General features: G+C 36.8%; 2 protein-coding genes across 6 annotated transcripts in view; one reads left to right on the top strand and one right to left on the bottom strand.

Annotated features, from left to right (window-relative positions):
* Positions 1-3,816, bottom strand: part of LOC127836931 (sulfhydryl oxidase 2-like) — a 40,219-nt gene extending 36,403 nt beyond the window's left edge. For all 4 annotated transcript variants that reach the window (XR_008029006.1, XR_008029007.1, XR_008029008.1 and 1 more), the window contains exons 1-4: positions 3,510-3,816; positions 2,601-2,701; positions 1,204-1,349; positions 791-881 (exon numbers count right to left, since the gene is read on the bottom strand). Coding sequence is in view for 1 of the 4 variants with exons in the window: in XM_052363578.1 (XP_052219538.1) it covers positions 791-881; positions 1,204-1,349; positions 2,601-2,701; positions 3,510-3,771 (600 nt within the window). In the remaining 3 variants the exon portion in view is untranslated. The remainder of the gene's footprint in view (positions 1-790; positions 882-1,203; positions 1,350-2,600; positions 2,702-3,509) is intronic.
* Positions 3,817-8,366: 4,550 nt separating this feature from the next.
* Positions 8,367-22,437, top strand: LOC127836934 (ctenidin-3-like). 2 transcript variants are annotated; one of them, XM_052363582.1, is made up of 4 exons: positions 8,367-8,571; positions 21,320-21,589; positions 22,056-22,170; positions 22,327-22,437. In XM_052363582.1, the coding sequence occupies exons 2-3, from the start codon at positions 21,331-21,333 to the stop codon at positions 22,163-22,165; spliced, it is 369 nt and encodes a 122-aa protein (XP_052219542.1). In that variant the 5' UTR covers positions 8,367-8,571; positions 21,320-21,330; the 3' UTR covers positions 22,166-22,170; positions 22,327-22,437. The 2 variants fall into 2 exon arrangements, with proteins under 2 accessions (XP_052219542.1, XP_052219543.1); XM_052363583.1 differs by lacking the exons at positions 21,320-21,589; positions 22,056-22,170; positions 22,327-22,437 and adding exons at positions 8,828-9,076; positions 9,546-9,660; positions 9,811-9,921.

Below are 22,437 nucleotides of genomic sequence, written 5' to 3'. Positions count from 1 at the left end.
ATTCATGTTATATAAGTTGACATTTTCAAAAGAATAAAAGAGAAGCCATTTTAGTAAATAATAAAGAAAACCAATTATGCTAATTGTAGAGGACTTAAACTTTGTCTAAGGGGACAAAATAGGTAGGATGCACAATAACAATACATGTATATTCTAAAACTAAGTAGCAGCATGTATGTTAACAATTAATCTTGAATGTACATCTAGGTCAATACATAATTATCACATTCCGTCCCAACCCCAGCATAACTACATGTATTGCAACAAAGACAGGTGGTTTAATAGATAACTCAAAAGAATTTATGAGATAAACAATCAATACTTGTCCCACATTTAAAGTGTTTGTTGGACATTTCAACCTTTGTGCATTTTCTTAAGTGATTACAGAACAGAAAATTTATTTATTTAAAATGCTCATATCTTTTGTAAACACACTTAATTTTCTTGCCAGATAGATAATATTGAAGTATACACCATAATATTATTATTTGTTACATTACAAAAAGTGTTCAACAAAAATGAATACATGGGGTTTCCTACATTATGTTATGCCTTAAAAGTAAAGTTCACATGTTATATCCATTTTACATGTGCTGTAGATACATGTACCAGTATAAGTCTGAACAAATACCTGCCTCTTTGTCTGTCCTGTGTTTATATCAAAAGATTTAGAAAATACTAAATAATTGTATGTTTTCCTATGTTTTACCTTAAATTTTAGTAATTAAAGTATAAACGACAAATTTCAATTTGGGCATTAAAACTTGAGTCAAGTGCAAACTCTATGTACCTGCGTGCCTATGTTGGACTGCTCATCCTCAAACACAAACGCCACATGGTGATGCTCATCCTTTGCTTCATCCCAAATATGTTCCATGGATCTAAAGGGGGAACGTAAACAAAGATACTATAGAAAATACATCTTAGTCTCTAGAAGCATGCATCTTCTAAGATTTAAATGTTTAATTTAATATGTAAATTATTTGAATAAAGAATCTTTATTCAAATAATTTACATATTAAATTAAACATTTAAATTGTGTCAAGAGATTTCTTAGTGTTACTGTTGCTTGAAATTGGTTTATTATTTCCTGTGTTCACATTTAAGATTAAAAATGATACATCAATGGAACAAACACAAATTTCTGTAATGTTGTTCATTTTTTATAAAACAAACGAAGCCCCTTGATAGTTTGCCACATACTTGATTGGCGACAGTCGAGGCCAGTCATCAGGAGCCAGCACACTTTCACTGCTCAGGAAGTCAACTATCTTGGTCTCTATTTCTGACTTGTTTTGTTCGTAGAACGTCTCTACTGTAGAGTTTTCCTTGTGCATCGGAGCAAACAGCTGTGAATAAAGAAGTGTTAAGTATGAAACAATATGTAACTTTCTTATTGCCAATAAAAAATATGTTCTCATTTTGATTCATAGGAATGAAACCATCAGGATTTGAGACTTAATGATTGACTTGCCAAGCATGAGAAATATTGTTTTATCTTATTGCTTAACTTGGAAAATAAAATAAGTAAAATATCATTAACAATAATTGTATACAGCTAGCATGGGTGCAAGCCGTTGTTGGAATACTTTTATTTCCACAGTTCTTGATCACGATTGTAAATAAATGTTAATAATGATAGCTGAAAATCATGTGATAGCTCTATTAAAATGAAGTTTCGCTTGACGCTAACACACACATAACTAATTAGCTAGCACTACAATCAAAGTTGTCCTATTAAACTGATTGCCAATCACAATCATTTTGTAAAATGAAACGAAAATCTAAGATTTTGAAAACCTTCAAAGTTGCAATCGGTTATATAACAAGGGGAAAACTTACATATTTAGGTAAAAAAATAATTATGATCCTCAGAACATTTTCAGCCTTACACACAGATGTCAAGGACAACAAGGGACAAAATTGTCGCAAAACCATGTTTTCAATTTGAAAAAAAAAGTCTGATAAAGGGAGACAATTCAAAATGTGCATACTTACCCCCCTTGTGTAAAATTCAATCTTTTTTTACTCGTGGCGACCTAGATTTCAATTTGAAAAAAAAGTCTGATAAAGAGAGACAAATCAAAATCAAAATGTGCATTGTTACTTATTGTTCATAGTTACCCCCCTTGTTTCAAAATCAATCTATTTTTTGTTGTGGCGACCTTGACCTTGGAGATATTGACGTAATTCTTTCGCGCGACACACCGTCCAATGATGGTGAACAAATGTGCCAAATGATTTTAAAATCTCACAATGAATGACATAGTTATGGCCCGGACGAGCTCATTTATGGCTATTTTTGACCTCAAATTGTGACCTTGACCTTGGAGATATCGACGTAATTCTTTCGCGCGACACACTGTCTAATGATCGTGAACAAATGTGCCTAATGATTTTAAAATCTCACAGTGAACGACAAAGTTATGGCCCAGACAAGCTTGTTCCGTCCACCCGCAAGTCCGCCCGCTGACATTCACCAATCTAATAACCAGATTTTTCCTTCGGAAAACCTGGTTAACAAAACCGCTGTAGGTAAACATCATGCTACCTTAGCTTGTTCAGCTAAGGCTGGTAAACGCAAACAAGAGTTTGCTCACCTTAAACACTGGGAAGCCCCTGACATCGTACTGACGACAAAGATTGGTGTTTTCCTCGGCTGCACAGTTCACCGCACCAATCTGAACTACAGGCCACCAGTCTGTAAATACACAAATATATAAGGCTAAAAAGACTATTTTAAAAAATCATCAGAGTTCATAAAATAAAGAGGAATAGAATTCAGGTTATTGACAATAAAACATGTTTTTCTGTTAAAACTTTGTTGTGTGCATGAGTAAGAAAAAAACACCCACTGACCCAGTCCGCTCTTTAATAGAGCTCAATAAAAAGTGTTAAGGGTACACTTCCTGCTACTGCTTCTGCAGATTGTTACTGCTTCCTGCTAACAACAATTACATAAAGTGAAAAATCCTGATATCAAACAGGGAATTAACCACAGACTCAGGCTCCAGAGTGGTAGTCAGCAACTCTGTACCGCTTAAGGCTGTTGTTGAATAATTTCATTACCGCTTTGATAGTTTATAAGTATGTGTATTTGCAAGTCTCTGTTTTATGTTATGTAATGTTATTTTGTTATACCTAGTTACAGAAAATAATATGTATACTTTAGTATGAAGATGTACTTGTGTATAAGTCTGAATAAACTGTCAGTCCGTCTACTGTTGGATGTGACCTTACTTCACTTCACGTATTACTGTTCTTATGTAGTAGCAGTCGTGGCTTTGAGCATGGATTTTTCATAACTATCACTTATGAAAGGCTTATGGAACAGTTCAACTCAGCAATCTACTTTTTCATCATTGCGCATTTGTCAACATAGTTGTATAGGGTATATTATTATTCGGATATACACATTTCGGATAATTTCCGATTGTCTCAATTTTAAATTCAAATTAAAGATGTAAATATTAAATCTGTACAATGCTTAATAATTCAAATGGTATCACCTATCTTTTCGGCAGCAAACTCTTTCCACGTCGGTGCGAAACTTATACAGTGACCGCACCAGCTGTTATAAAACTCGACCACCCAAATGCTCTTGGAGCCGACAACATTTCTGTCAAAATTGCTTGAGTTTAAAATGAAAACATTGTCATTTTTACCGTATAGCCCTTTAACACTTTTGCTGAAAACCGCTTTATAAAACAGAAAAGTAATTAATAGTGTATTCAGCATTTTATTTGTCTGCTTCATTGTACGTGTACACATACACGTCTCATGTTTGTAAACAATTGAGTGATTATCCGGAAGAACGTCAAGTTTTTAGGCTACGTAACACTAATAAAAATTGACAATAATTGGGAATCACTTATTTCAGGGACCTGCTTATTTTAGCGAGTTTTTTTAAATAAACATATTTACTCATAAATGTATAATGTATTGAATAGTCTCAACAAATTATACATGTAACTTTATGTTTTCCGGATAATCACTCTTTCATGCTTATATATATATTTTTTAAATAATATTAAACATAATTACATGAAAAGTTTAGATGAATAACTTGTGTTAATAAATAAAAAGTGGACTTACAATCATAGTATTGCAAGTTCATGTAGAAATAACTAACATTATTTACATAGGTAATATACTTTACATATATTTGTTTTAATTTAAGTCGGACACATATAATGCTTCCGATCGTTTCATATAGCAATCTTGAATGAACAATGCAGATTTATAAATAAGTCTCTTCTCAGTCAGCATACATGTTAGCCTCTCGTTATACGGAATATTAGTTATGTTTGGTTTTATATTTGATACACAGTTATAATATGATAATCTTAATCTGCGTATGTCCCATAAATTGACTACCGGTATTTAAAGAGATTGCAGTTTGTATTTGTTAAAAAAATATACATGACATTTAAAAGAAGTAGAATTTGGTAATATGGTTATTTACAGAAAATGTATAGGGATTATAATTGTACATAATTTCTCATGTTACATTTAACATGAAGTTAATGAGCTTTTTACAATCTGGGTTTGTATAGTTTTCACATTGTATAAACTCATTATTTTATTTCAACAAGCATATTTTAAATTTCACTGGGGTCAATGAAAATGGTTCCGTTCACAATTTATTAAAAAAAGACGTGTACATTTTAAAAAACGCTGAAAGCACAACATTTACCAAAGCAAGAAATGTATTTGCAACAAAGCAAGCACAATAATCAACTTAACAACTATGAGCACAATTAAAATTAAAACGGCACATTTTTTAAAAATAACATTCGAAACCAATCATAGGGTCACCAATACTGGTACCTCAGGATACACTATTTTTTAAATCCATCTGCCAAGTGTCAAATTGCAATACCGTGAACATATACTGATAAAAAATACGGTTGCCAAAGGCAATAATAAAACTGACAGTGAAGAAGGGATTTTGATAAAGGCAGTGTACTTTTTACACAAAAATTACAGTCGAAATAAGAAATACTTGGTTTGAATATTCCGTTTTATACATGCCCGTTCATTTAGCAAAGTTAAGGTAATAAGAATATGACTATTTGTATAAGTTCATATCATTTGAAAAGTTCAAAAGTGCATTTTTAGGGTACTAATCAATTCCAGGATTTCATAGTTTTGGAAATGATATATTTCTTAAAAGGGTGATTTCCAATTAAGATCATCTGATTTCATTATAATCAATGTACAGTTTTTTTCAGGATGTTATTGCAATAAGAAAAAGTATACGTAACTGTAAAATCATACGCAATGCAACACGTTTCAACGATTACATTAACCTACAAATGCCGCATCGTGTATTCGGGTATAACGTGTCCATAATTGCGCCGTTATTAAAGGGGCCTTTTCACAGCTTAAGTAAAAAATAAAGAATAAAAAATAAAACAAAAAAAGGTGACCCTCGGCAGGGCACTGACCCCTGGAGTCCTGGAATAAAAAGTCTACCTCTTAGGCCACTCGGTCATCCTTCCTAATATCATGTTAGATGTATTTTATACTATATATAAGCAACCCTCGGAGTTTCACAAAATATAACAACTCCAAATTATTAATTCGTTTCGCGTTTAAACGCTTTATAATTTTCAGGTTTTTAAATCGTAAAAAGCATATAATGGCTATTTCAGAGCATGGTATACGTTCAGTATTACTGTTTCCTCACAAATATCATAACTAAAACGAAAATTTGCGAATCTGAAACTTTTTTTTTCAATCTTGTCAATTTACCCAAACGTGAAAAGGCCCCTTTAAAACACCATACAATAGATTTTGTTATACCGGATAACATGGCTCAATATGGTATCTCTATATAGACATACCGGTTTTCAAAATGTCATTACCATACAAAATCCATACGTTACATTGCGTTAAACCGGTTTCCGCGATTAAATTGAAAAACAAATGCCACTGTAATATTATTCGTAATATTTGGGTATGTTTCTTTTTTTGTAATAAACTTTGCAAAGACTGTATCTGTTGTAAACAACAACGAGCAACTACACTACCTTAAAGGGACTGTCCAATAGATTAAAGCGTCGTTCGACGCGAATCGATATTTTGGGAAACTACGAGGATTGCTTATATAGCTAAAAAATACCTCCGCATTTGACGTAAGCGTGAATGGTCGAGTGATAAAGTCGGGAGATATTTGACTCCAAGCTTCCATGACTCAAGGGGTCAGTGGTTCGAGCCCTGTGGAGTTTAACGTTTTTTCTTCTTTTTTTTAAATTGTATTCTTATTTTTTACTGGATATTTTTAGTTCAAATGTTTAAATTTATCAATATAAAGCATTTAAAGCAGTTAATGACAAGCTTTAATACATGCCAAAATCTGTTGGACGGCCCCTTTAAGCGCTTTGATAGTGTTCTACCGTCACACAAAAGATATAACAGTTACTTTACAAACCGTTTTCGTGGTTTCATTGTGAATTTAAAGCGCGTTTCTGACCAATAAGAACGTGCTTATTTAATGTAACTTTAAACTGAATGAAGTATTGAACATGTCAGCGCTCAAGAGAACATTTTGATTTCGCCTACGGACATTAAATTTTAAGACGTTAAAGTGTTACAGTCTGTCAGTAAAAAATAAAAAGCTGAACATTTCAGCTGATATTCGAAATTCATCCCCGCGTTAGTGAGTCAACAAGTTAGATCGGTAGGAGTATTGGGGCACACTCCGGATCCTAGCATAACGATTCCTCACATAAAGCAGCCTCAGGCGCGGTGGACTTCATCAACTTCAAAATACGACTATATTATTCGATTTGCGAGGAAGTCCTGAACTCAGATACCTTCAGGAAGACAAAACCATACGCTTCGTCCCGATCGGTTTATCACTTTCGGCGGAAAGCGGTTCGGAACAGGAACGGGAGCAGTGGAAGTGGAATCCGCGGAAGATGGCCAAGCCGGACCAATGTAGCAATATGGAATCGGCTTTCGAGGTCTGGTCTTACGAAAACATGGGTAGTGTCAACGGGCAATTTACAAGGGACGGTCTTTGAGTAATGGCGGATTTCCAGTTATCTACCCGACTGCAATTCATTGTCTTAAGGCCCGTACTATGGGTACAATGTGATACAAACACATAACTCTAATCTGTACCTGACACAGGGTCTCTTTTTTATATAAGATGACTCATGTAGATGATTCCGTATCAACTTAAAAGATGATGTTTCCATGACACCTTATGAGAATTTAAGCAGTCTCGGGGAAGTAGTTCGAAGATATAGTTTAGTAGGAAAAAGTTTCATAACAATTTGTTATATTCACCAATAGCAGTATTTTTTCCATAATAAACTAATCATAGAGACAGGTTATTTCAGGAAAATTAAATAGCTATTTTTTTTGTTTTGTGTTATTCAAAATAAAAAATTGTGTTTGCCTTGCAAAGTTTTAACAACTCTTTGTTAGCTCCATAATATCAAATGCTTATGTCTCATTGAGACGATCTTGGGTCCGTTTTCGTTGGTAGATCATGTTCTTATTGGTAGTGCCTTTAGGGGGAATTTTAAAAATGCAACCATAAATCGAACTCGGAAATCCCCGATCGCGAACACTATATCCTATGCGCAACAGCGACCTCGAACACTGGCGATACTTTAAACCCAAATATAGAAGACCTCGAAGACTAAATGTACTTATACACCACGTGTAACCGAAATATTGAGAAATTGTATGAGCTTAAACAGAAACGACCCATTAAAACACGAGGGCGTTCAATTCCCAGTTAAGGTCAACCGATGGAACAAAACTCAGTGTTAACTTATACAATTAAAAAATATTGCTTTTCGTTTTTTTAATAATAATAATAATCGTCGTCATCATTTATTTCATTAACAATTACGATAAATAAACAATATTTATTTATACAATTTTTTTCAATATGGTCTTCATTGAACATAAACAAGTTAAACCGTACATATTCTAAAACAGTCTCAAACACAATCGTAGTTTTTTTTTGTCATGCCGTCGTGTTATCGGTATGGAAAGTGAACAGATACGGACTCACCAAAACAAAACATATATCCGCCGAAACGACCATTTTATGACATTTTTTGTTGTTTCGTATTGGTGGGTAGGAAGGCAAAAACACGTCGACCCATGGGCACGACGCACGCGACAGATGTGGAAAAAAGGATCCACCAAAAAGAAATCAAACATACGCAATGTTCAAGTAAAATATCAGGGACTTCGTGATAAAATGCTTTCGGAGATCAATGAAGACCAACCCTAACTAATTAAAGACATCTGAACTAAATAAATCAGTATTGTACCGTACAATATTCGCAGGCGTTTTGTACGAAGTGATATTTGAAAACAGCCTTTCTAACCAGACACACATTATGTAACTGAAAACGAGTAATATTTTCTCCAAGGCTTGACAAGCAAAACGCAATGGTGTAAGCTTTGTCCGGTGTTACATTTTGGCCATCGTCTGTGTCCGTATTTTACGTCATTTACTTCCGCCAAGCGGTCATTTTAGCCATGTATAAAATCATGCTTGAGTCGGGTTAACATCACTTCAAGAAAAGTCATCAAAAAGTAAGTGAATTAATGCAACAAATATATCGTTTAATTAATTGACTTTGGGATAAAAATACTGAGTTTTCTTTCCATATTCGTATTATTTGCTAAGTGATAAAAATAGTAAGATAATAACGAATTTTGATTATTGATCTCACTTTACAACAACTAAATGAACATAGTAGTTAAGCACCTATTTAAATTGTTCATTCAACATGCCACCAAGATTTTGATTAATATTGCAATAAAACACGACCATTTTATTTATTGACAGAATCCATCACCATGAAGCTTATCATATGCGCCTCTGTTGCCCTCGCCGCCGTCGTCGGTCTGGTCTTCGCCGACGAATTCAACTTCGGCAATAATTTTGACGATGGCTATGGCGGCGGTTATGGATACGGGCTCGGATCCCTTAGCATTGGATCCCTTGGTGGCGGATACGGACAGGCTGCCTACATCCCCGTGCCCGTTGGAAGGGGAGGCTCCGGAAGCTCCGGAAGCTCCGGACTGAGCGGTCTCTGTAAGTATCCATCAAATGTTCTTGGTGAAATTAGTACACTTATGAACATATCAGTTTATTATTTACTTCATTATAAATCCTACGTCAATCTATTAAACATTTAAGAAACTTGTTCACAGATTCGCGCCTTTTTGAGAAATGTCATTAACTATGTTTACGTACAAATCTGTAATGTTTTAAATAATCTAAAGAAATGATAGTTGCAAGAAAAAAAGAGTTGAATACAAATATTGCCGACCCTGGGATTCGAACCAGGGACCTCATGAAGCAAGAGTTAGTGCGCCTCAGCTTCGCTACGCATACATAATTTGTTATCAGCGAATTATAAAGCGTCATGTTAGAACTACGCGTTTTTCCCCCAAAGTATCGAGGGAAAAAGTTAAATTGTTTTTGATTCTATGACTATTATTTTGAAAATCATTATTCTATCAAACTTTTTACTCTTTATAAGAAGTGTTCCTTTTTCCAGTGCCCCTGCTCGGTCTCCTGTTCCTGCTCCCTCTGCTCTTCAACAGAAACACTGCCAGAACTTCCGACCAGATCCTCCTCATCAACTCTACCCTCACCGGTGGAAAATAAACAAGGTATGAGTATATACAGTAATACTGGATCTGTTTTCATGTTATTATCACATCTGTTTATCACAAAGTTTTATAATAGTTAAACAGTTGGGTAAATGAATCAACATGTGGTGTTTATGTGTACTTTTTAAGTTTATTATTATTTATTTTCAGAATCACGTGTTATCTGCTTGTTGGAAGAATCGCCAAAATGCCGTCACATCGCTGCAAGCGTGTTATTTATTGTTGCTGTTTGTTGCTTTAATAATAAACGCAATAACATTACTACCTGCCTTTTTGTCTTTAACAAATCGTGTACATCACCACAAAAGTAGAATTCAATACTTATTTAGTCTTATTTAACACATTTATGCCTAGTGGACTCCCCCATCCTTCTAAAGTGGATCAATTTATTTCCAAAATTTGGGATGTCAAGTATATTTATTTGTATAATTAGAATAATTCTTACATAAATTCCTTTAAGCAAACAGCGCAGACCCTGATGAGACGCCGCATTATGCGGCGTCTCATCTGGGTCTGCGCCTTTTGCTAAGGCCTTTTTTCTAGACGCTAGGCATAAATGGGTTAAAAAAAGTAAAACGAGCTGTGACATTTGATCATGCTTTTTCGTCTGAATTGCTGAATTCTGCACTCACAAGAAATGGAATTTAATTCAAGTTAAGGCCTTTGAAATAACTCTGCAAGCCTCATTCGAATCGCTATGTGCAAAAGCCTTCCGCAAGAAATAGCTTAAAATCGTACGAATATGTGCATATGTTAACGATGTCGTATTGAACTACAATAGATAACTAACAATAACAAGTAAGCATGCTAAACAACCAGTTAATAGTAGGAACTAAGTAAATTGATCGATTCGTAGCTAGTAGAAACTTTGAATGACGAGTAACTAGTACGAATCAAGCATGTTGAACGGCTAGAAACTACTTACATACGTAACTAAGTTCGTTCAAATTCTAGTAACAAGTGGTAACCAAGCAAGTTAAACGATTAGTAACTAGTAGTAAAAAGGAATGTTAAACTAATTATTATAAGTAGTAGTAAAGAAACACATTGAACATCAAGCAACTAGTGGTAGGTACAATTGTGAACGACTAGTAAAAAGCAGTAACTAAGCCTGTCACACGTAAGAGTAAAGTAAAGAAATTAAGCACTGTGACCGCATAGTTACTAATAGTAAATAAGCAGGTTTGACGTCAAGTTACTAGTGGTAGCTAATACAAGTAGTAACCTACCATGTTAAACGACTAGTAACTGATAGTAACTAAACATTTTGAACGACTATTAGTAACCTACCATGTTGTACAACTAGTAACTGATAGTTACTAAACATTTTGAACGACTATTAGTAACCTACCATGTTGTACAACTAGAAACTGATAGTTACTAAACATTTTGAACGACTATTAGTAACCTACCATGTTGTAAAACTAGTAACTGATAGTTACTAAACATTTTGAACGACTATTAGTAACCTACCATGTTGAACAACTAGTAACTGATAGTAACTAAACATTTTGAACGACTAGTAGTAACCTACCATGTTGTACAGCTAGTAACTGATAGTAACTAAACATTTTGAACGACTAGTAGTAGCCTACCATGTTGTACAACTAGTAACTGATAGTAACTAAACATTTTGAACGACTAGTAGTAACCTACCATGTTGAACAACTAGTAACTGATAGTAACTAAACATTTTGAACGACTAGTAGTAGCCTACCATGTTGTACAACTAGTAACTGATAGTAACTAAACAGTTTGAACGACTAGTTGTAGCCTACCATGCTGTTCAACTAGTAACTGATAGTAACTAAACATTTTGAACGACTAGTAGACGCCTACCATTTTGTACAACTAGTGACTGATAGTAAATCAACATTTTGAACAACTAGAAGTATACATCATGTTGAAAGACTAGTAACTGATGGTAACTAAACATTTTGAAGGACCAGTAATAACCTACCATGTTGAACGACTAGAAGCTGATAGCTACTAAATATTTTGAAGGACTAGTAATAACCTACCGTGTTGAACAACTAGAAGCTGATAGCTACTAAACATTTTGAAGGACTAGTAATAACCTACCATGCTGAACGACTAGAAACTGATAGTTACTAAACATTTTGAAGGACTAGTAATAACCTACCATGTTGAACGACTAGAAACTGATAGTTACTAAACATTTTGAAGGACTAGTAATAACTACCATGTTGCACGACTAGAAACTGATAGTAACTAAACATTTTGAACGACGAGTATTTAGTAGTAGCTAAACACATTAAACGACAAGTAACTAGAAGTCATTCAGTGCATTGAACGACGAGAAAATAGTTTTGAATGCAGTAACTAGATGTAACTAAGCATGTTTGACAACTAGTTCTAATTTAGCATTTTTAATGCCATGTAACTACATGTAGAAGTAACTAAGCATTTTGACCGTTAGTAACTAGTACTTACTAAGGCTTGGTTGGTCATTGTTGGCTCAGGTACTACTTAAATGTACCCAAGGTACGGAAAATATACTTACACGTACCCTGTCAATTTATACTGTACCTGTTATTCCCGCCCAAAATCCGATGACGTCAAACGCGCTACGGAATACGAAACACAATTCTCTTTGAACAAGACCTGCCTAAAGATTTAACTGGTCCCCCGTTGTATATATATATATATATATATATATATATATATATATATATATATATATATATATATATATATATATATAAAGATGCTTTTGAGTAGGAGTTTCGAAAATATAGATTTAATTTAGCGTTAGAATTTCCGGATACGCTTCAGTATATTTTCCGTACCCGGGGTACATTTATGTACATGTACACGCATACTTAAGAGTACCCGGGGTACATTTAAGTAGTATCCGGGCCGACAATGACCGATTGAGCGTAACTAAGCATGATGGATGCCTTGTAACTAGTATTTACTAAGCATGTTGAACTTTTAGTTACCATTAGTAACTAAGCCTGTTGAACTTTAGTAACTAATATTTGCTTATAATGTTTGGCGACAATTAACTAATATTAACTAGAAATGTATTGAAAGATTAATAAAACGTAGTAAGTAAGTATGTTGAACGTTAGAACACATATATACATTTATCTACATAGTGTGCCGGTGCCTGTATTATTTAGGTATTGTTTTTACTGTTCATGGGTATTTCGCACATAAATAAGTATGCGGCAAATATGTGAAAATTCATTTAATAGTGACTTCATCTTGAGTGTTTCAAATAGTATTAATTTATTGTAGGATAAATGCGATATTTCAGTGGTAAAAATAAAAAAAGTGGCATCGACTCGGAAGTCGCCAATTAAAAAAGAACAGCATCTAGTCTGAAACACCAAAGCTATATTAATATGCTTTCATCGTTTGTATAAAGTATTATCTAGAGGTACTCTTCCAACTTTGTTCAAATCAAACCACTGGAGACACATCAAACCACTGGAGACACATCAAACCACTGGAGACACATCATACCACTGGAGACACATCATACCACTGGAGACACATCAAACCACTGGAGACACATCAAACCACTGGAGACACATCAAAGCACTGGAGACACATCAAACCACTGGAGACACATCATACCACTGGAGACACATCAAACCACTGGAGACACATCAAAGCACTGGAGACACATCAAACCACTGGAGACACATCAAACCACTGGAGACACATCAAAGCACTGGAGACACATTAAACCACTGGAGACACATCAAACCACTGGAGACACATCATACCACTGGAGACACATCATACCACTGGAGACACATCAAAGCACTGGAGACACATCATACCACTGGAGACACATCAAACCACTGGAGACACATCATACCACTGGAGATACATCATACCACTGGAGACACATCAAACCACTGGAGATACATCAAACCACTGGAGACACATCATACCACTGGAGACACATCATACCACTGGAGACACATCATACCACTGGAGACACATCAAACCACTGGAGACACATCATACCACTGGAGACACATCATACCACTGGAGACACATCATACCACTGGAGACACATCATACCACTGGAGACACATCATACCACTGGAGACACATCATACCACTGGAGACACATCATACCACTGGAGACACATCATACCACTGGAGACACATCATACCACTGGAGACACATCATACCACTGGAGACACAATCATACCACTGGAGACACATCATACCACTGGAGACACATCATACCACTGGAGACACATCAAACCACTGGAGACACATCAAACCACTGGAGACACATCATACCACTGGAGACACATCATACCACTGGAGACACATCAAACCACTGGAGACACATCAAACCACTGGAGACACATCAAACCACTGGAGACACATCATACCACTGGAGACACATCAAACCACTGGAGACACATCAAACCCCTGGAGACACATCAAACCACTGGAGACACATCAAACCACTGGAGACACATCATACCACTGGAGACACATCAAAGCACTGGAGACACATCAAACCACTGGAGACACATCAAACCACTGGAGACACATCATACCACTGGAGACACATCAAACCACTGGAGACACATCATACCACTGGAGACACATCAAACCACTGGAGACACATCAAACCACTGGAGACACATCAATACCAACTGGAGACACATCAAACCACTGGAGACACATCAAAGCCACTGGAGACACATCATACCACTGGAGACACATCAAACCACTGGAGACACATCATACCACTGGAGACACATCATACCACTGGAGACACATCATACCACTGGAGACACATCATACCACTGGAGACACATCATACCACTGGAGACACATCAAACCACTGGAGACACATCAAACCACTGGAGACACATCATACCACTGGAGACACATCAAACCACTGGAGACACATCATACCACTGGAGACACATCAAACCACTGGAGACACATCATACCACTGGAGACACATCATACCACTGGAGACACATCATACCACTGGAGACACATCATACCACTGGAGACACATCATACCACTGGAGACACATCATACCACTGGAGACACATCATACCACTGGAGACACATCATACCACTGGAGACACATCATAACCACTGGAGACACATCATACCACTGGAGACACATCATACCACTGGAGACACATCAAACCACTGGAGACACATCATACCACTGGAGACACATCATACCACTGGAGACACATCATACCACTGGAGACACATCAAACCACTGGAGACACATCAAACCACTGGAGACACATCAAACCACTGGAGACACATCAAACCACTGGAGACACATCATACCACTGGAGACACATCAAACCACTGGAGACACATCATACCACTGGAGACACATCATACCACTGGAGACACATCAACCACTGGAGACACATCATACCACTGGAGACACATCATACCACTGGAGACACATCATAACCACTGGAGACACATCATACCACTGGAGACACATCATACCACTGGAGACACATCATACCACTGGAGACACATCAAACCACTGGAGACACATCATACCACTGGAGACACATCATACCACTGGAGACACATCATACCACTGGAGACACATCAAACCACTGGAGACACATCATACCACTGGAGACACATCATACCACTGGAGACACATCATACCACTGGAGACACATCATACCACTGGAGACACATCATACCACTGGAGACACATCATACCACTGGAGACACATCAAACCACTGGAGACACATCATACCACTGGAGACACATCATACCACTGGAGACACATCAAACCACTGGAGACACATCATACCACTGGAGACACATCAAACCACTGGAGACACATCATACCACTGGAGACACATCATACCACTGGAGACACATCATACCACTGGAGACACATCATACCACTGGAGACACATCATACCACTGGAGACACATCAAACCACTGGAGACACATCATACCACTAAAGACACATCAAACCACTGGAGACACATCAAACCACTGGAGACACATCAAACCACTGGAGACACATCAAACCACTGGAGACACATCATACCACTGGAGACACATCATACCACTGGAGACACATCAAACCACTGGAGACACATCAATCCACTGGAGACACATCATACCACTGGAGACACATCATACCACTGGAGACACATCAAACCACTGGAGACACATCAAACCACTGGAGACACATCAAACCACTGGAGACACATCAAACCACTGGAGACACATCAAACCACTGGAGACACATCATACCACTGGAGACACATCATACCACTGGAGACACATCATACCACTGGAGACACATCATACCACTGGAGACACATCATACCACTGGAGACACATCAAAGCACTGGAGACACATCAAACCACTGGAGACACATCAAACCACTGGAGACACATCATACCACTGGAGACACATCATACCACTGGAGACACATCATACCACTGGAGACACATCAAACCACTGGAGACACATCAAACCACTGGAGACACATCATACCACTGGAGACACATCATACCACTGGAGGACACATCATACCACTGGAGACACATCATACCACTGGAGACACATCATACCACTGGAGACACATCAAAGCACTGGAGACACATCATACCACTGGAGACACATCAAACCACTGGAGACACATCAAACCACTGGAGACACATCAAACCACTGGAGACACATCATACCACTGGAGACACATCATACCACTGGAGACACATCATACCACTGGAGACACATCATACCACTGGAGACACATCATACCACTGGAGACACATCATACCACTGGAGACACATCATACCACTGGAGACACATCAAACCACTGGAGACACATCATACCACTGGAGACACATCATACCACTGGAGACACATCAAACCACTGGAGACACATCATACCACTGGAGACACATCAAACCACTGGAGACACATCATACCACTGGAGACACATCAAACCACTGGAGACACATCATACCACTGGAGACACATCAAACCACTGGAGACACATCAACCACTGGAGACACATCATACCACTGGAGACACATCAACCACTGGAGACACATCATACCACTGGAGACACATCATACCACTGGAGACACATCAAACCACTGGAGACACATCATACCACTGGAGACACATCAAAGCACTGGAGACACATCAAAGCACTGGAGACACATCAAACCACTGGAGACACATCAAACCACTGGAGACACATCAAACCACTGGAGACACATCAAACCACTGGAGACACATCAAACCACTGGAGACACATCATACCACTGGAGACACATCATACCACTGGAGACACATCATACCACTGGAGACACATCAAACCACTGGAGACACATCATACCACTGGAGACACATCAAACCACTGGAGACACATCAAACCACTGGAGACACATCATACCACTGGAGACACATCATACCACTGGAGACACATCATACCACTGGAGACACATCATACCACTGGAGACACATCATACCACTGGAGACACATCAAACCACTGGAGACACATCAAAGCACTGGAGACACATCAAACCACTGGAGACACATCAAACCACTGGAGACACATCAAACCACTGGAGACACATCAAACCACTGGAGACACATCATACCACTGGAGACACATCATACCACTGGAGACACATCATACCACTGGAGACACATCATACCACTGGAGACACATCAAACCACTGGAGACACATCATACCACTGGAGACACATCATACCACTGGAGACACATCAAACCACTGGAGACACATCAAACCACTGGAGACACATCATACCACTGGAGACACATCATACCACTGGAGACACATCATACCACTGGAGACACATCAAACCACTGGAGACACATCAAACCACTGGAGACACATCAAACCACGGCCCAGGAGACTCTTGTTATACATAAATCATTTAAGGAAAACAATTAAAAAGATGCGTAAAGCTTTCAAATTTGGTAGTTAGCATCAGTGCGAGTTACCTTCGAAAGATTCTGATGCTATTTTTTAAATTATGCACCTGAGGTCAAATTGGGCTCGGCCTAGGTACACCATTTTAACATGGAATTTCTGTATGTAAGACCTTTACAAATCTTCGTGTCTTTAACCACAAAGCCTGCTGTTTTGTATTTGGTACATGTATGCAGCATTATAAAACCTTAAAAAATCTTCGCATCTGAAATTGTACCATATAAAAGGGAAACGTTTTAAAAACTTCTGGTCTAAAACCACTCTCCCAGCTCAAGAGTTTCATATGTAATTCCACTTAACGGTACTCATGTGCCCATTGGATCAAAATAGTGCCCATGGGATCAAAAGAGGCGTCGCTAAGGGTTTTAGCAGTGACTTATGTAGGAAAAAACCTTCAAGAGTATTCTCTTCAGAAACCGCAAAGCCCAATGGCTTCTATGTTTGGTGTGTAAAATCATCTAGAGGTCCTTTAGAAATTTTCATCGAGTCTTGCACATGGAGTAAAAGTTGGCATCGTTCGGGGGTCACCAGTTTTTCATTGATTTATATTGCGGCAATCTTTAAAATATTCTTGTCTCAATCCACAAAGCTAATGGCTTCCACAATCGGTATCATCTACAAAGTATGTTAAAAAGTATGCATAATTGGTCAAAAGTGGCTTCTTCCCTGAGTCACCAGTTTTATATTGACTTATTCAGAAAAAATCTTGTAGAACATCTTCTTGTGTAAAGCCGTTCAACCATTGGCTTTAAAGTGTGGTATCTAGCATCATCTATAGGTTCTCTACACAGTTTGTTAAATGGTCAAGAGTAGCATCGTCCAAGGGTCTTCCGCGACGTTTATCCATGCATGCATCTGAGGTAATATTGATCACGTCCCAGGGTTCTCTTTTAATTTTGAAACAAAACAATTGTTAAAATAACTGCACTTTTAATGTCCAGGGACTTGATATTAAGAATGTAACAACAGAGAGTGGTCCTCTTTAAAATGTCTTCAAATTAATAACCTGGGATCAAAAACGCCCCAAGTGTGAAACTTTTTATAAAGACTGTATTGGCAATTTAACTTAGGGAAATGCTTTGCTGTTAAAGGACCAAGCCCAATAGCGTAAATACAAATATTACATCAGATAGTTGTACCGGTTCTCTAGTTCGTGTGTCTTATTTATGCCTCTGTGGTAAATATTTACCAAACCAGTGTGGTGATGCCCAATCTTTTATATATAGATTTACAAAGCGACATATGTTCAAATTATGTTCTATATAGTCAAAAGTAGCCTCAAACCAAGGGTAAAGGAGGTACAGTTTTTCAGGTGAGTGTTGTTGATGGATCCTCGTCATACCCGAGGCAGGGGGGGGCGTTGGGTGCATCTTTTACGAGTAAAAAAATGTGCTAAAAGTTACACCCAACTTTACTCGACGCATAAACGGTTATTTATCTTTTCCCGGAATACAGCGATGTTAAATTCAATATGTTACCGACACTATATCATTAATTTCTCGATGAAGTCATGTCCAAGATAGCGCGTGATTTTTATTTCAAATTTTTAACCGTATAATTGTTTAAATGAACAGAAGTCTTGTCATACAAACAAAGTATGCAGACACCAATGGTTAGTTTTAACATGTTTATTAATTGTTTGTTTAAATATTACATGTTATGTATATATGAAATAATAAGATATTTTCTCAAAGATCATTACAAGAAAAAAAAATCTGCAAAGTCATACAGTAAACCTTATTCGTAATGGAAATTACCCAAAGGCAGTTCAAATAATGCAAAAAAATATTGTGTGTGATCGTTTGAAACCCTTGCCGGAAACCTTTATCTGAAACCTTCATTGTGTGGTAGGAATCGGAACTCAAACTATTCGCTGATTAACTACGTGACTGTTTAATCATATAACAATGACGTAAATAGCATTACCCTTAAGTGACCTGAAGACATCCATATAAGAAGGAGTTTTGACATAAGATGCCATTAATATGTAATGTATAGTAATTAAAAAGTAAAAGTCTTCGTTTTTTGAAACGGGAAAATAGTTAAAACAGAAACAAACAGGTGCTCCCAATGGAGTTAGAACCTCTGTCTCCAGATCACAAGTCTAACGCAGTTAAAACACATGCACCAATATTTGTTTTACTTTTCGATTACGAGATCACACAGAAGCCAATGCCGTCAACGGTTTTCTGAAATTGTAATAATATGAATCATGCCCTGTATTTTTCCAGTAATTATAAATGTTCAACGAGTCAAATGATAATCCTGATTTCCTACATTTCAACTTCTTAAACAAAACGATGACATCTTCATCATCAATGTTATGGTTCAGATCATGTGACTATGTACAGTTTTTGTAACACAAGAAAATAGGCTTATCATTATTGCTCCAAATTCGATCGCACATATTTCTAATATATTTGAAATATTTATCTGAATGTCTTATTTTTTGTACCACTCTTTTTTTCAATACAATAAACGGTAGAATATGAAACCAAACAATTAGCACACCTTTTTACCAATAATTCACCGAGTATTCCTCCTTTTATTCATTTCCGCATTTTATATCAACAAACTTAATGTATCGATCAGATTTGAAACAGCGAAATGGTAAGTTAAACAACAGCTATCGATGAATGTAATAGTGCTAAAATGTCGATTCTTGTGTGGAAATGTATTAATTGTACAGACTAAAAAAAATATGTAGATCTTTCAGTTTGCGCATACATCATGTGCATACTGTAAGGCTTCAACAAACTGATCATTTGTTCATATTTGCTGCTTATAAACACGTAAAATGATCTGTTCAATAAAACAACAGCAACAATTACAACAACAAAGACATTTAGTTTAGCAATAAAACTTACAATAAAGCTTATAGCCTACAATAGTGAATATTAACATACGTTTGGCTCAGATGACTGTATTTATTAATTAAAAAATAGAAAGCAAACGATTACCGATAGTTGTTAATTTTAGTGAGAAATCTAAAAAATCTAAGTGTTTATTTATGAATTGGTTGATTGTAAAACTTTAGATTAGTTTCTGACAAAAATGCTAATATTAACCAAATTTATGTGTCAATTTATTAATTGATTGAATGTGAAACTTAGGTATGGATATGTTTGTGACATGAAACATTCCGATAGATTTTTATCAACGATTTAAACACAATAATAGATAGTGTGATAAAGTTACCATAGTACAATGTCCATGCATGTGTGTAACAAATAATATACATTTTATTTTAAGTTTATTTGTAGCAGATACCTGTGTGAAAGACACAGACACGTAAATATGATTAACAAGTCTATTTATGTCATTAACTTCCGCCCGGCGGTCATTTTAGCCAGGTATAAAATCATGCTTAAGTCGAGTAAACATCACTTTCACGAAAGTCATAAACAAGTAAGTGATTTAATGCAATAAATATCATTTATTTTATTGGGTTTTAGGATATAAATACTGAGGCTTTTTTCAATATTCGTATTATTTGCTAAGTGATTAAAATAGTAAGCCCATTTAGGAATTTTAATTATTTATTTCAATTCACAACAACTAAACGAATATAGAAGTTAAGCCCCGATTTAAATGGTTCATTAAAACATGCCACGACGCTTTTGATTATTATTGCGTAAATACGACCATAATTATTTATTGACAGAATCCATCACCATGAATCCGATCATCTTCGCCTCTGTTGCCCTCGCCGCCGTCGTCGGTCTGGTCTTCGCCGACGAGTTCAACTTCGGCAATAATTTTGACGATGGCTATGGCGGCGGTTATGGATACGGGCTCGGATCCCTTAGCATTGGATCCCTGGGTGGCGGATACGGACATGGATCTTCATTCGGATCCGGATACGGCCAGGCTGCCTACATCCCCGTGCCCGTTGGAAGGGGAGGCTCCGGAAGCTCCGGACTGAGCGGTCTCTGTAAGTATCCAATAAATGTTCACAAATATTTTTGGTAAATCAGGTACACGTATTAACGTGTCAGTTTATTATTCAATTCAGTGTACATCCTATATCAATCTATTAAGTATTAAAAAGACTTGTTCACATTTTCATGCATTTTTAGAAATATCATTAAATATGTTTACCAACAGATCTATAATGTTTTGAATAGTCTAATATATGAAAGTTGCAAGAAAAAAGTAAAATAGAGTTAAATACAAAAAGTGCCGACCCTGGGACTCGAACCAGAGACCTCTGTAAGCAAAAGATCGTGCGCTTTTGCTTCGCTACACATACATACATTTTTTTATCGGCGAATTATAAAGCGACCGTTTTTTTTCTTCAAAAGTATCAAGAAACAAAGATAAATGACAATTATTTTTGAAATTACAATTCTATCAAACTATGTACAAGTCTCTTTAAAAGACGTGTTCTTTTTTTCCAGTGCCCCTGCTCGGTCTCCTGTTCCTGCTTCCTCTGCTCTTCAACAGAAACACCGCCAGAACTTCCGACCAGATCCTCCTCATCAACTCTACCCTCACCGGTGGAAAATAAACAAGGTATGAGTATATACAGTAATACTGGATCTGTTTTCATGTAGTTATCACATCTATTTATCAAAAAGTTTTATAAGAGTTAAACAGTTGGAGAAATGAATTAAAATGTGGTGTTCTATCATATGTGTGTTTTTTAAGTTTATTATAATTTATTTTCAGAACCGTGTGTTTTCTGCTGATTGGAAGAATCGCCAAAATGCCGTCACATCGCTGCAAGCGTGTTATTTATTGTTGCTGTCTGTTGCTTTAATAATAAACGCAATAACATTA

Source organism: Dreissena polymorpha, chromosome 7 (genome assembly GCF_020536995.1).
Source record: "Dreissena polymorpha isolate Duluth1 chromosome 7, UMN_Dpol_1.0, whole genome shotgun sequence".
NCBI lineage: Eukaryota > Metazoa > Mollusca > Bivalvia > Myida > Dreissenidae > Dreissena > Dreissena polymorpha.
The sequence above is the reverse complement of the archived record's forward strand: the minus strand, read 5'-3'. Positions and strand labels throughout refer to the sequence as shown.

Bases quoted from the DNA above. Each gene is read 5' to 3' on its own strand.
- LOC127836934 (XM_052363582.1), top strand. From the start codon at position 21,331: ATGAATCCGATCATCTTCGCCTCTGTTGCCCTCGCCGCCGTCGTCGGT. The intron at 21,590-22,055 runs GTAAGTATCCAA...CTTTTTTTCCAG, and splicing joins CTCCGGACTGAGCGGTCTCT to TGCCCCTGCTCGGTCTCCTG.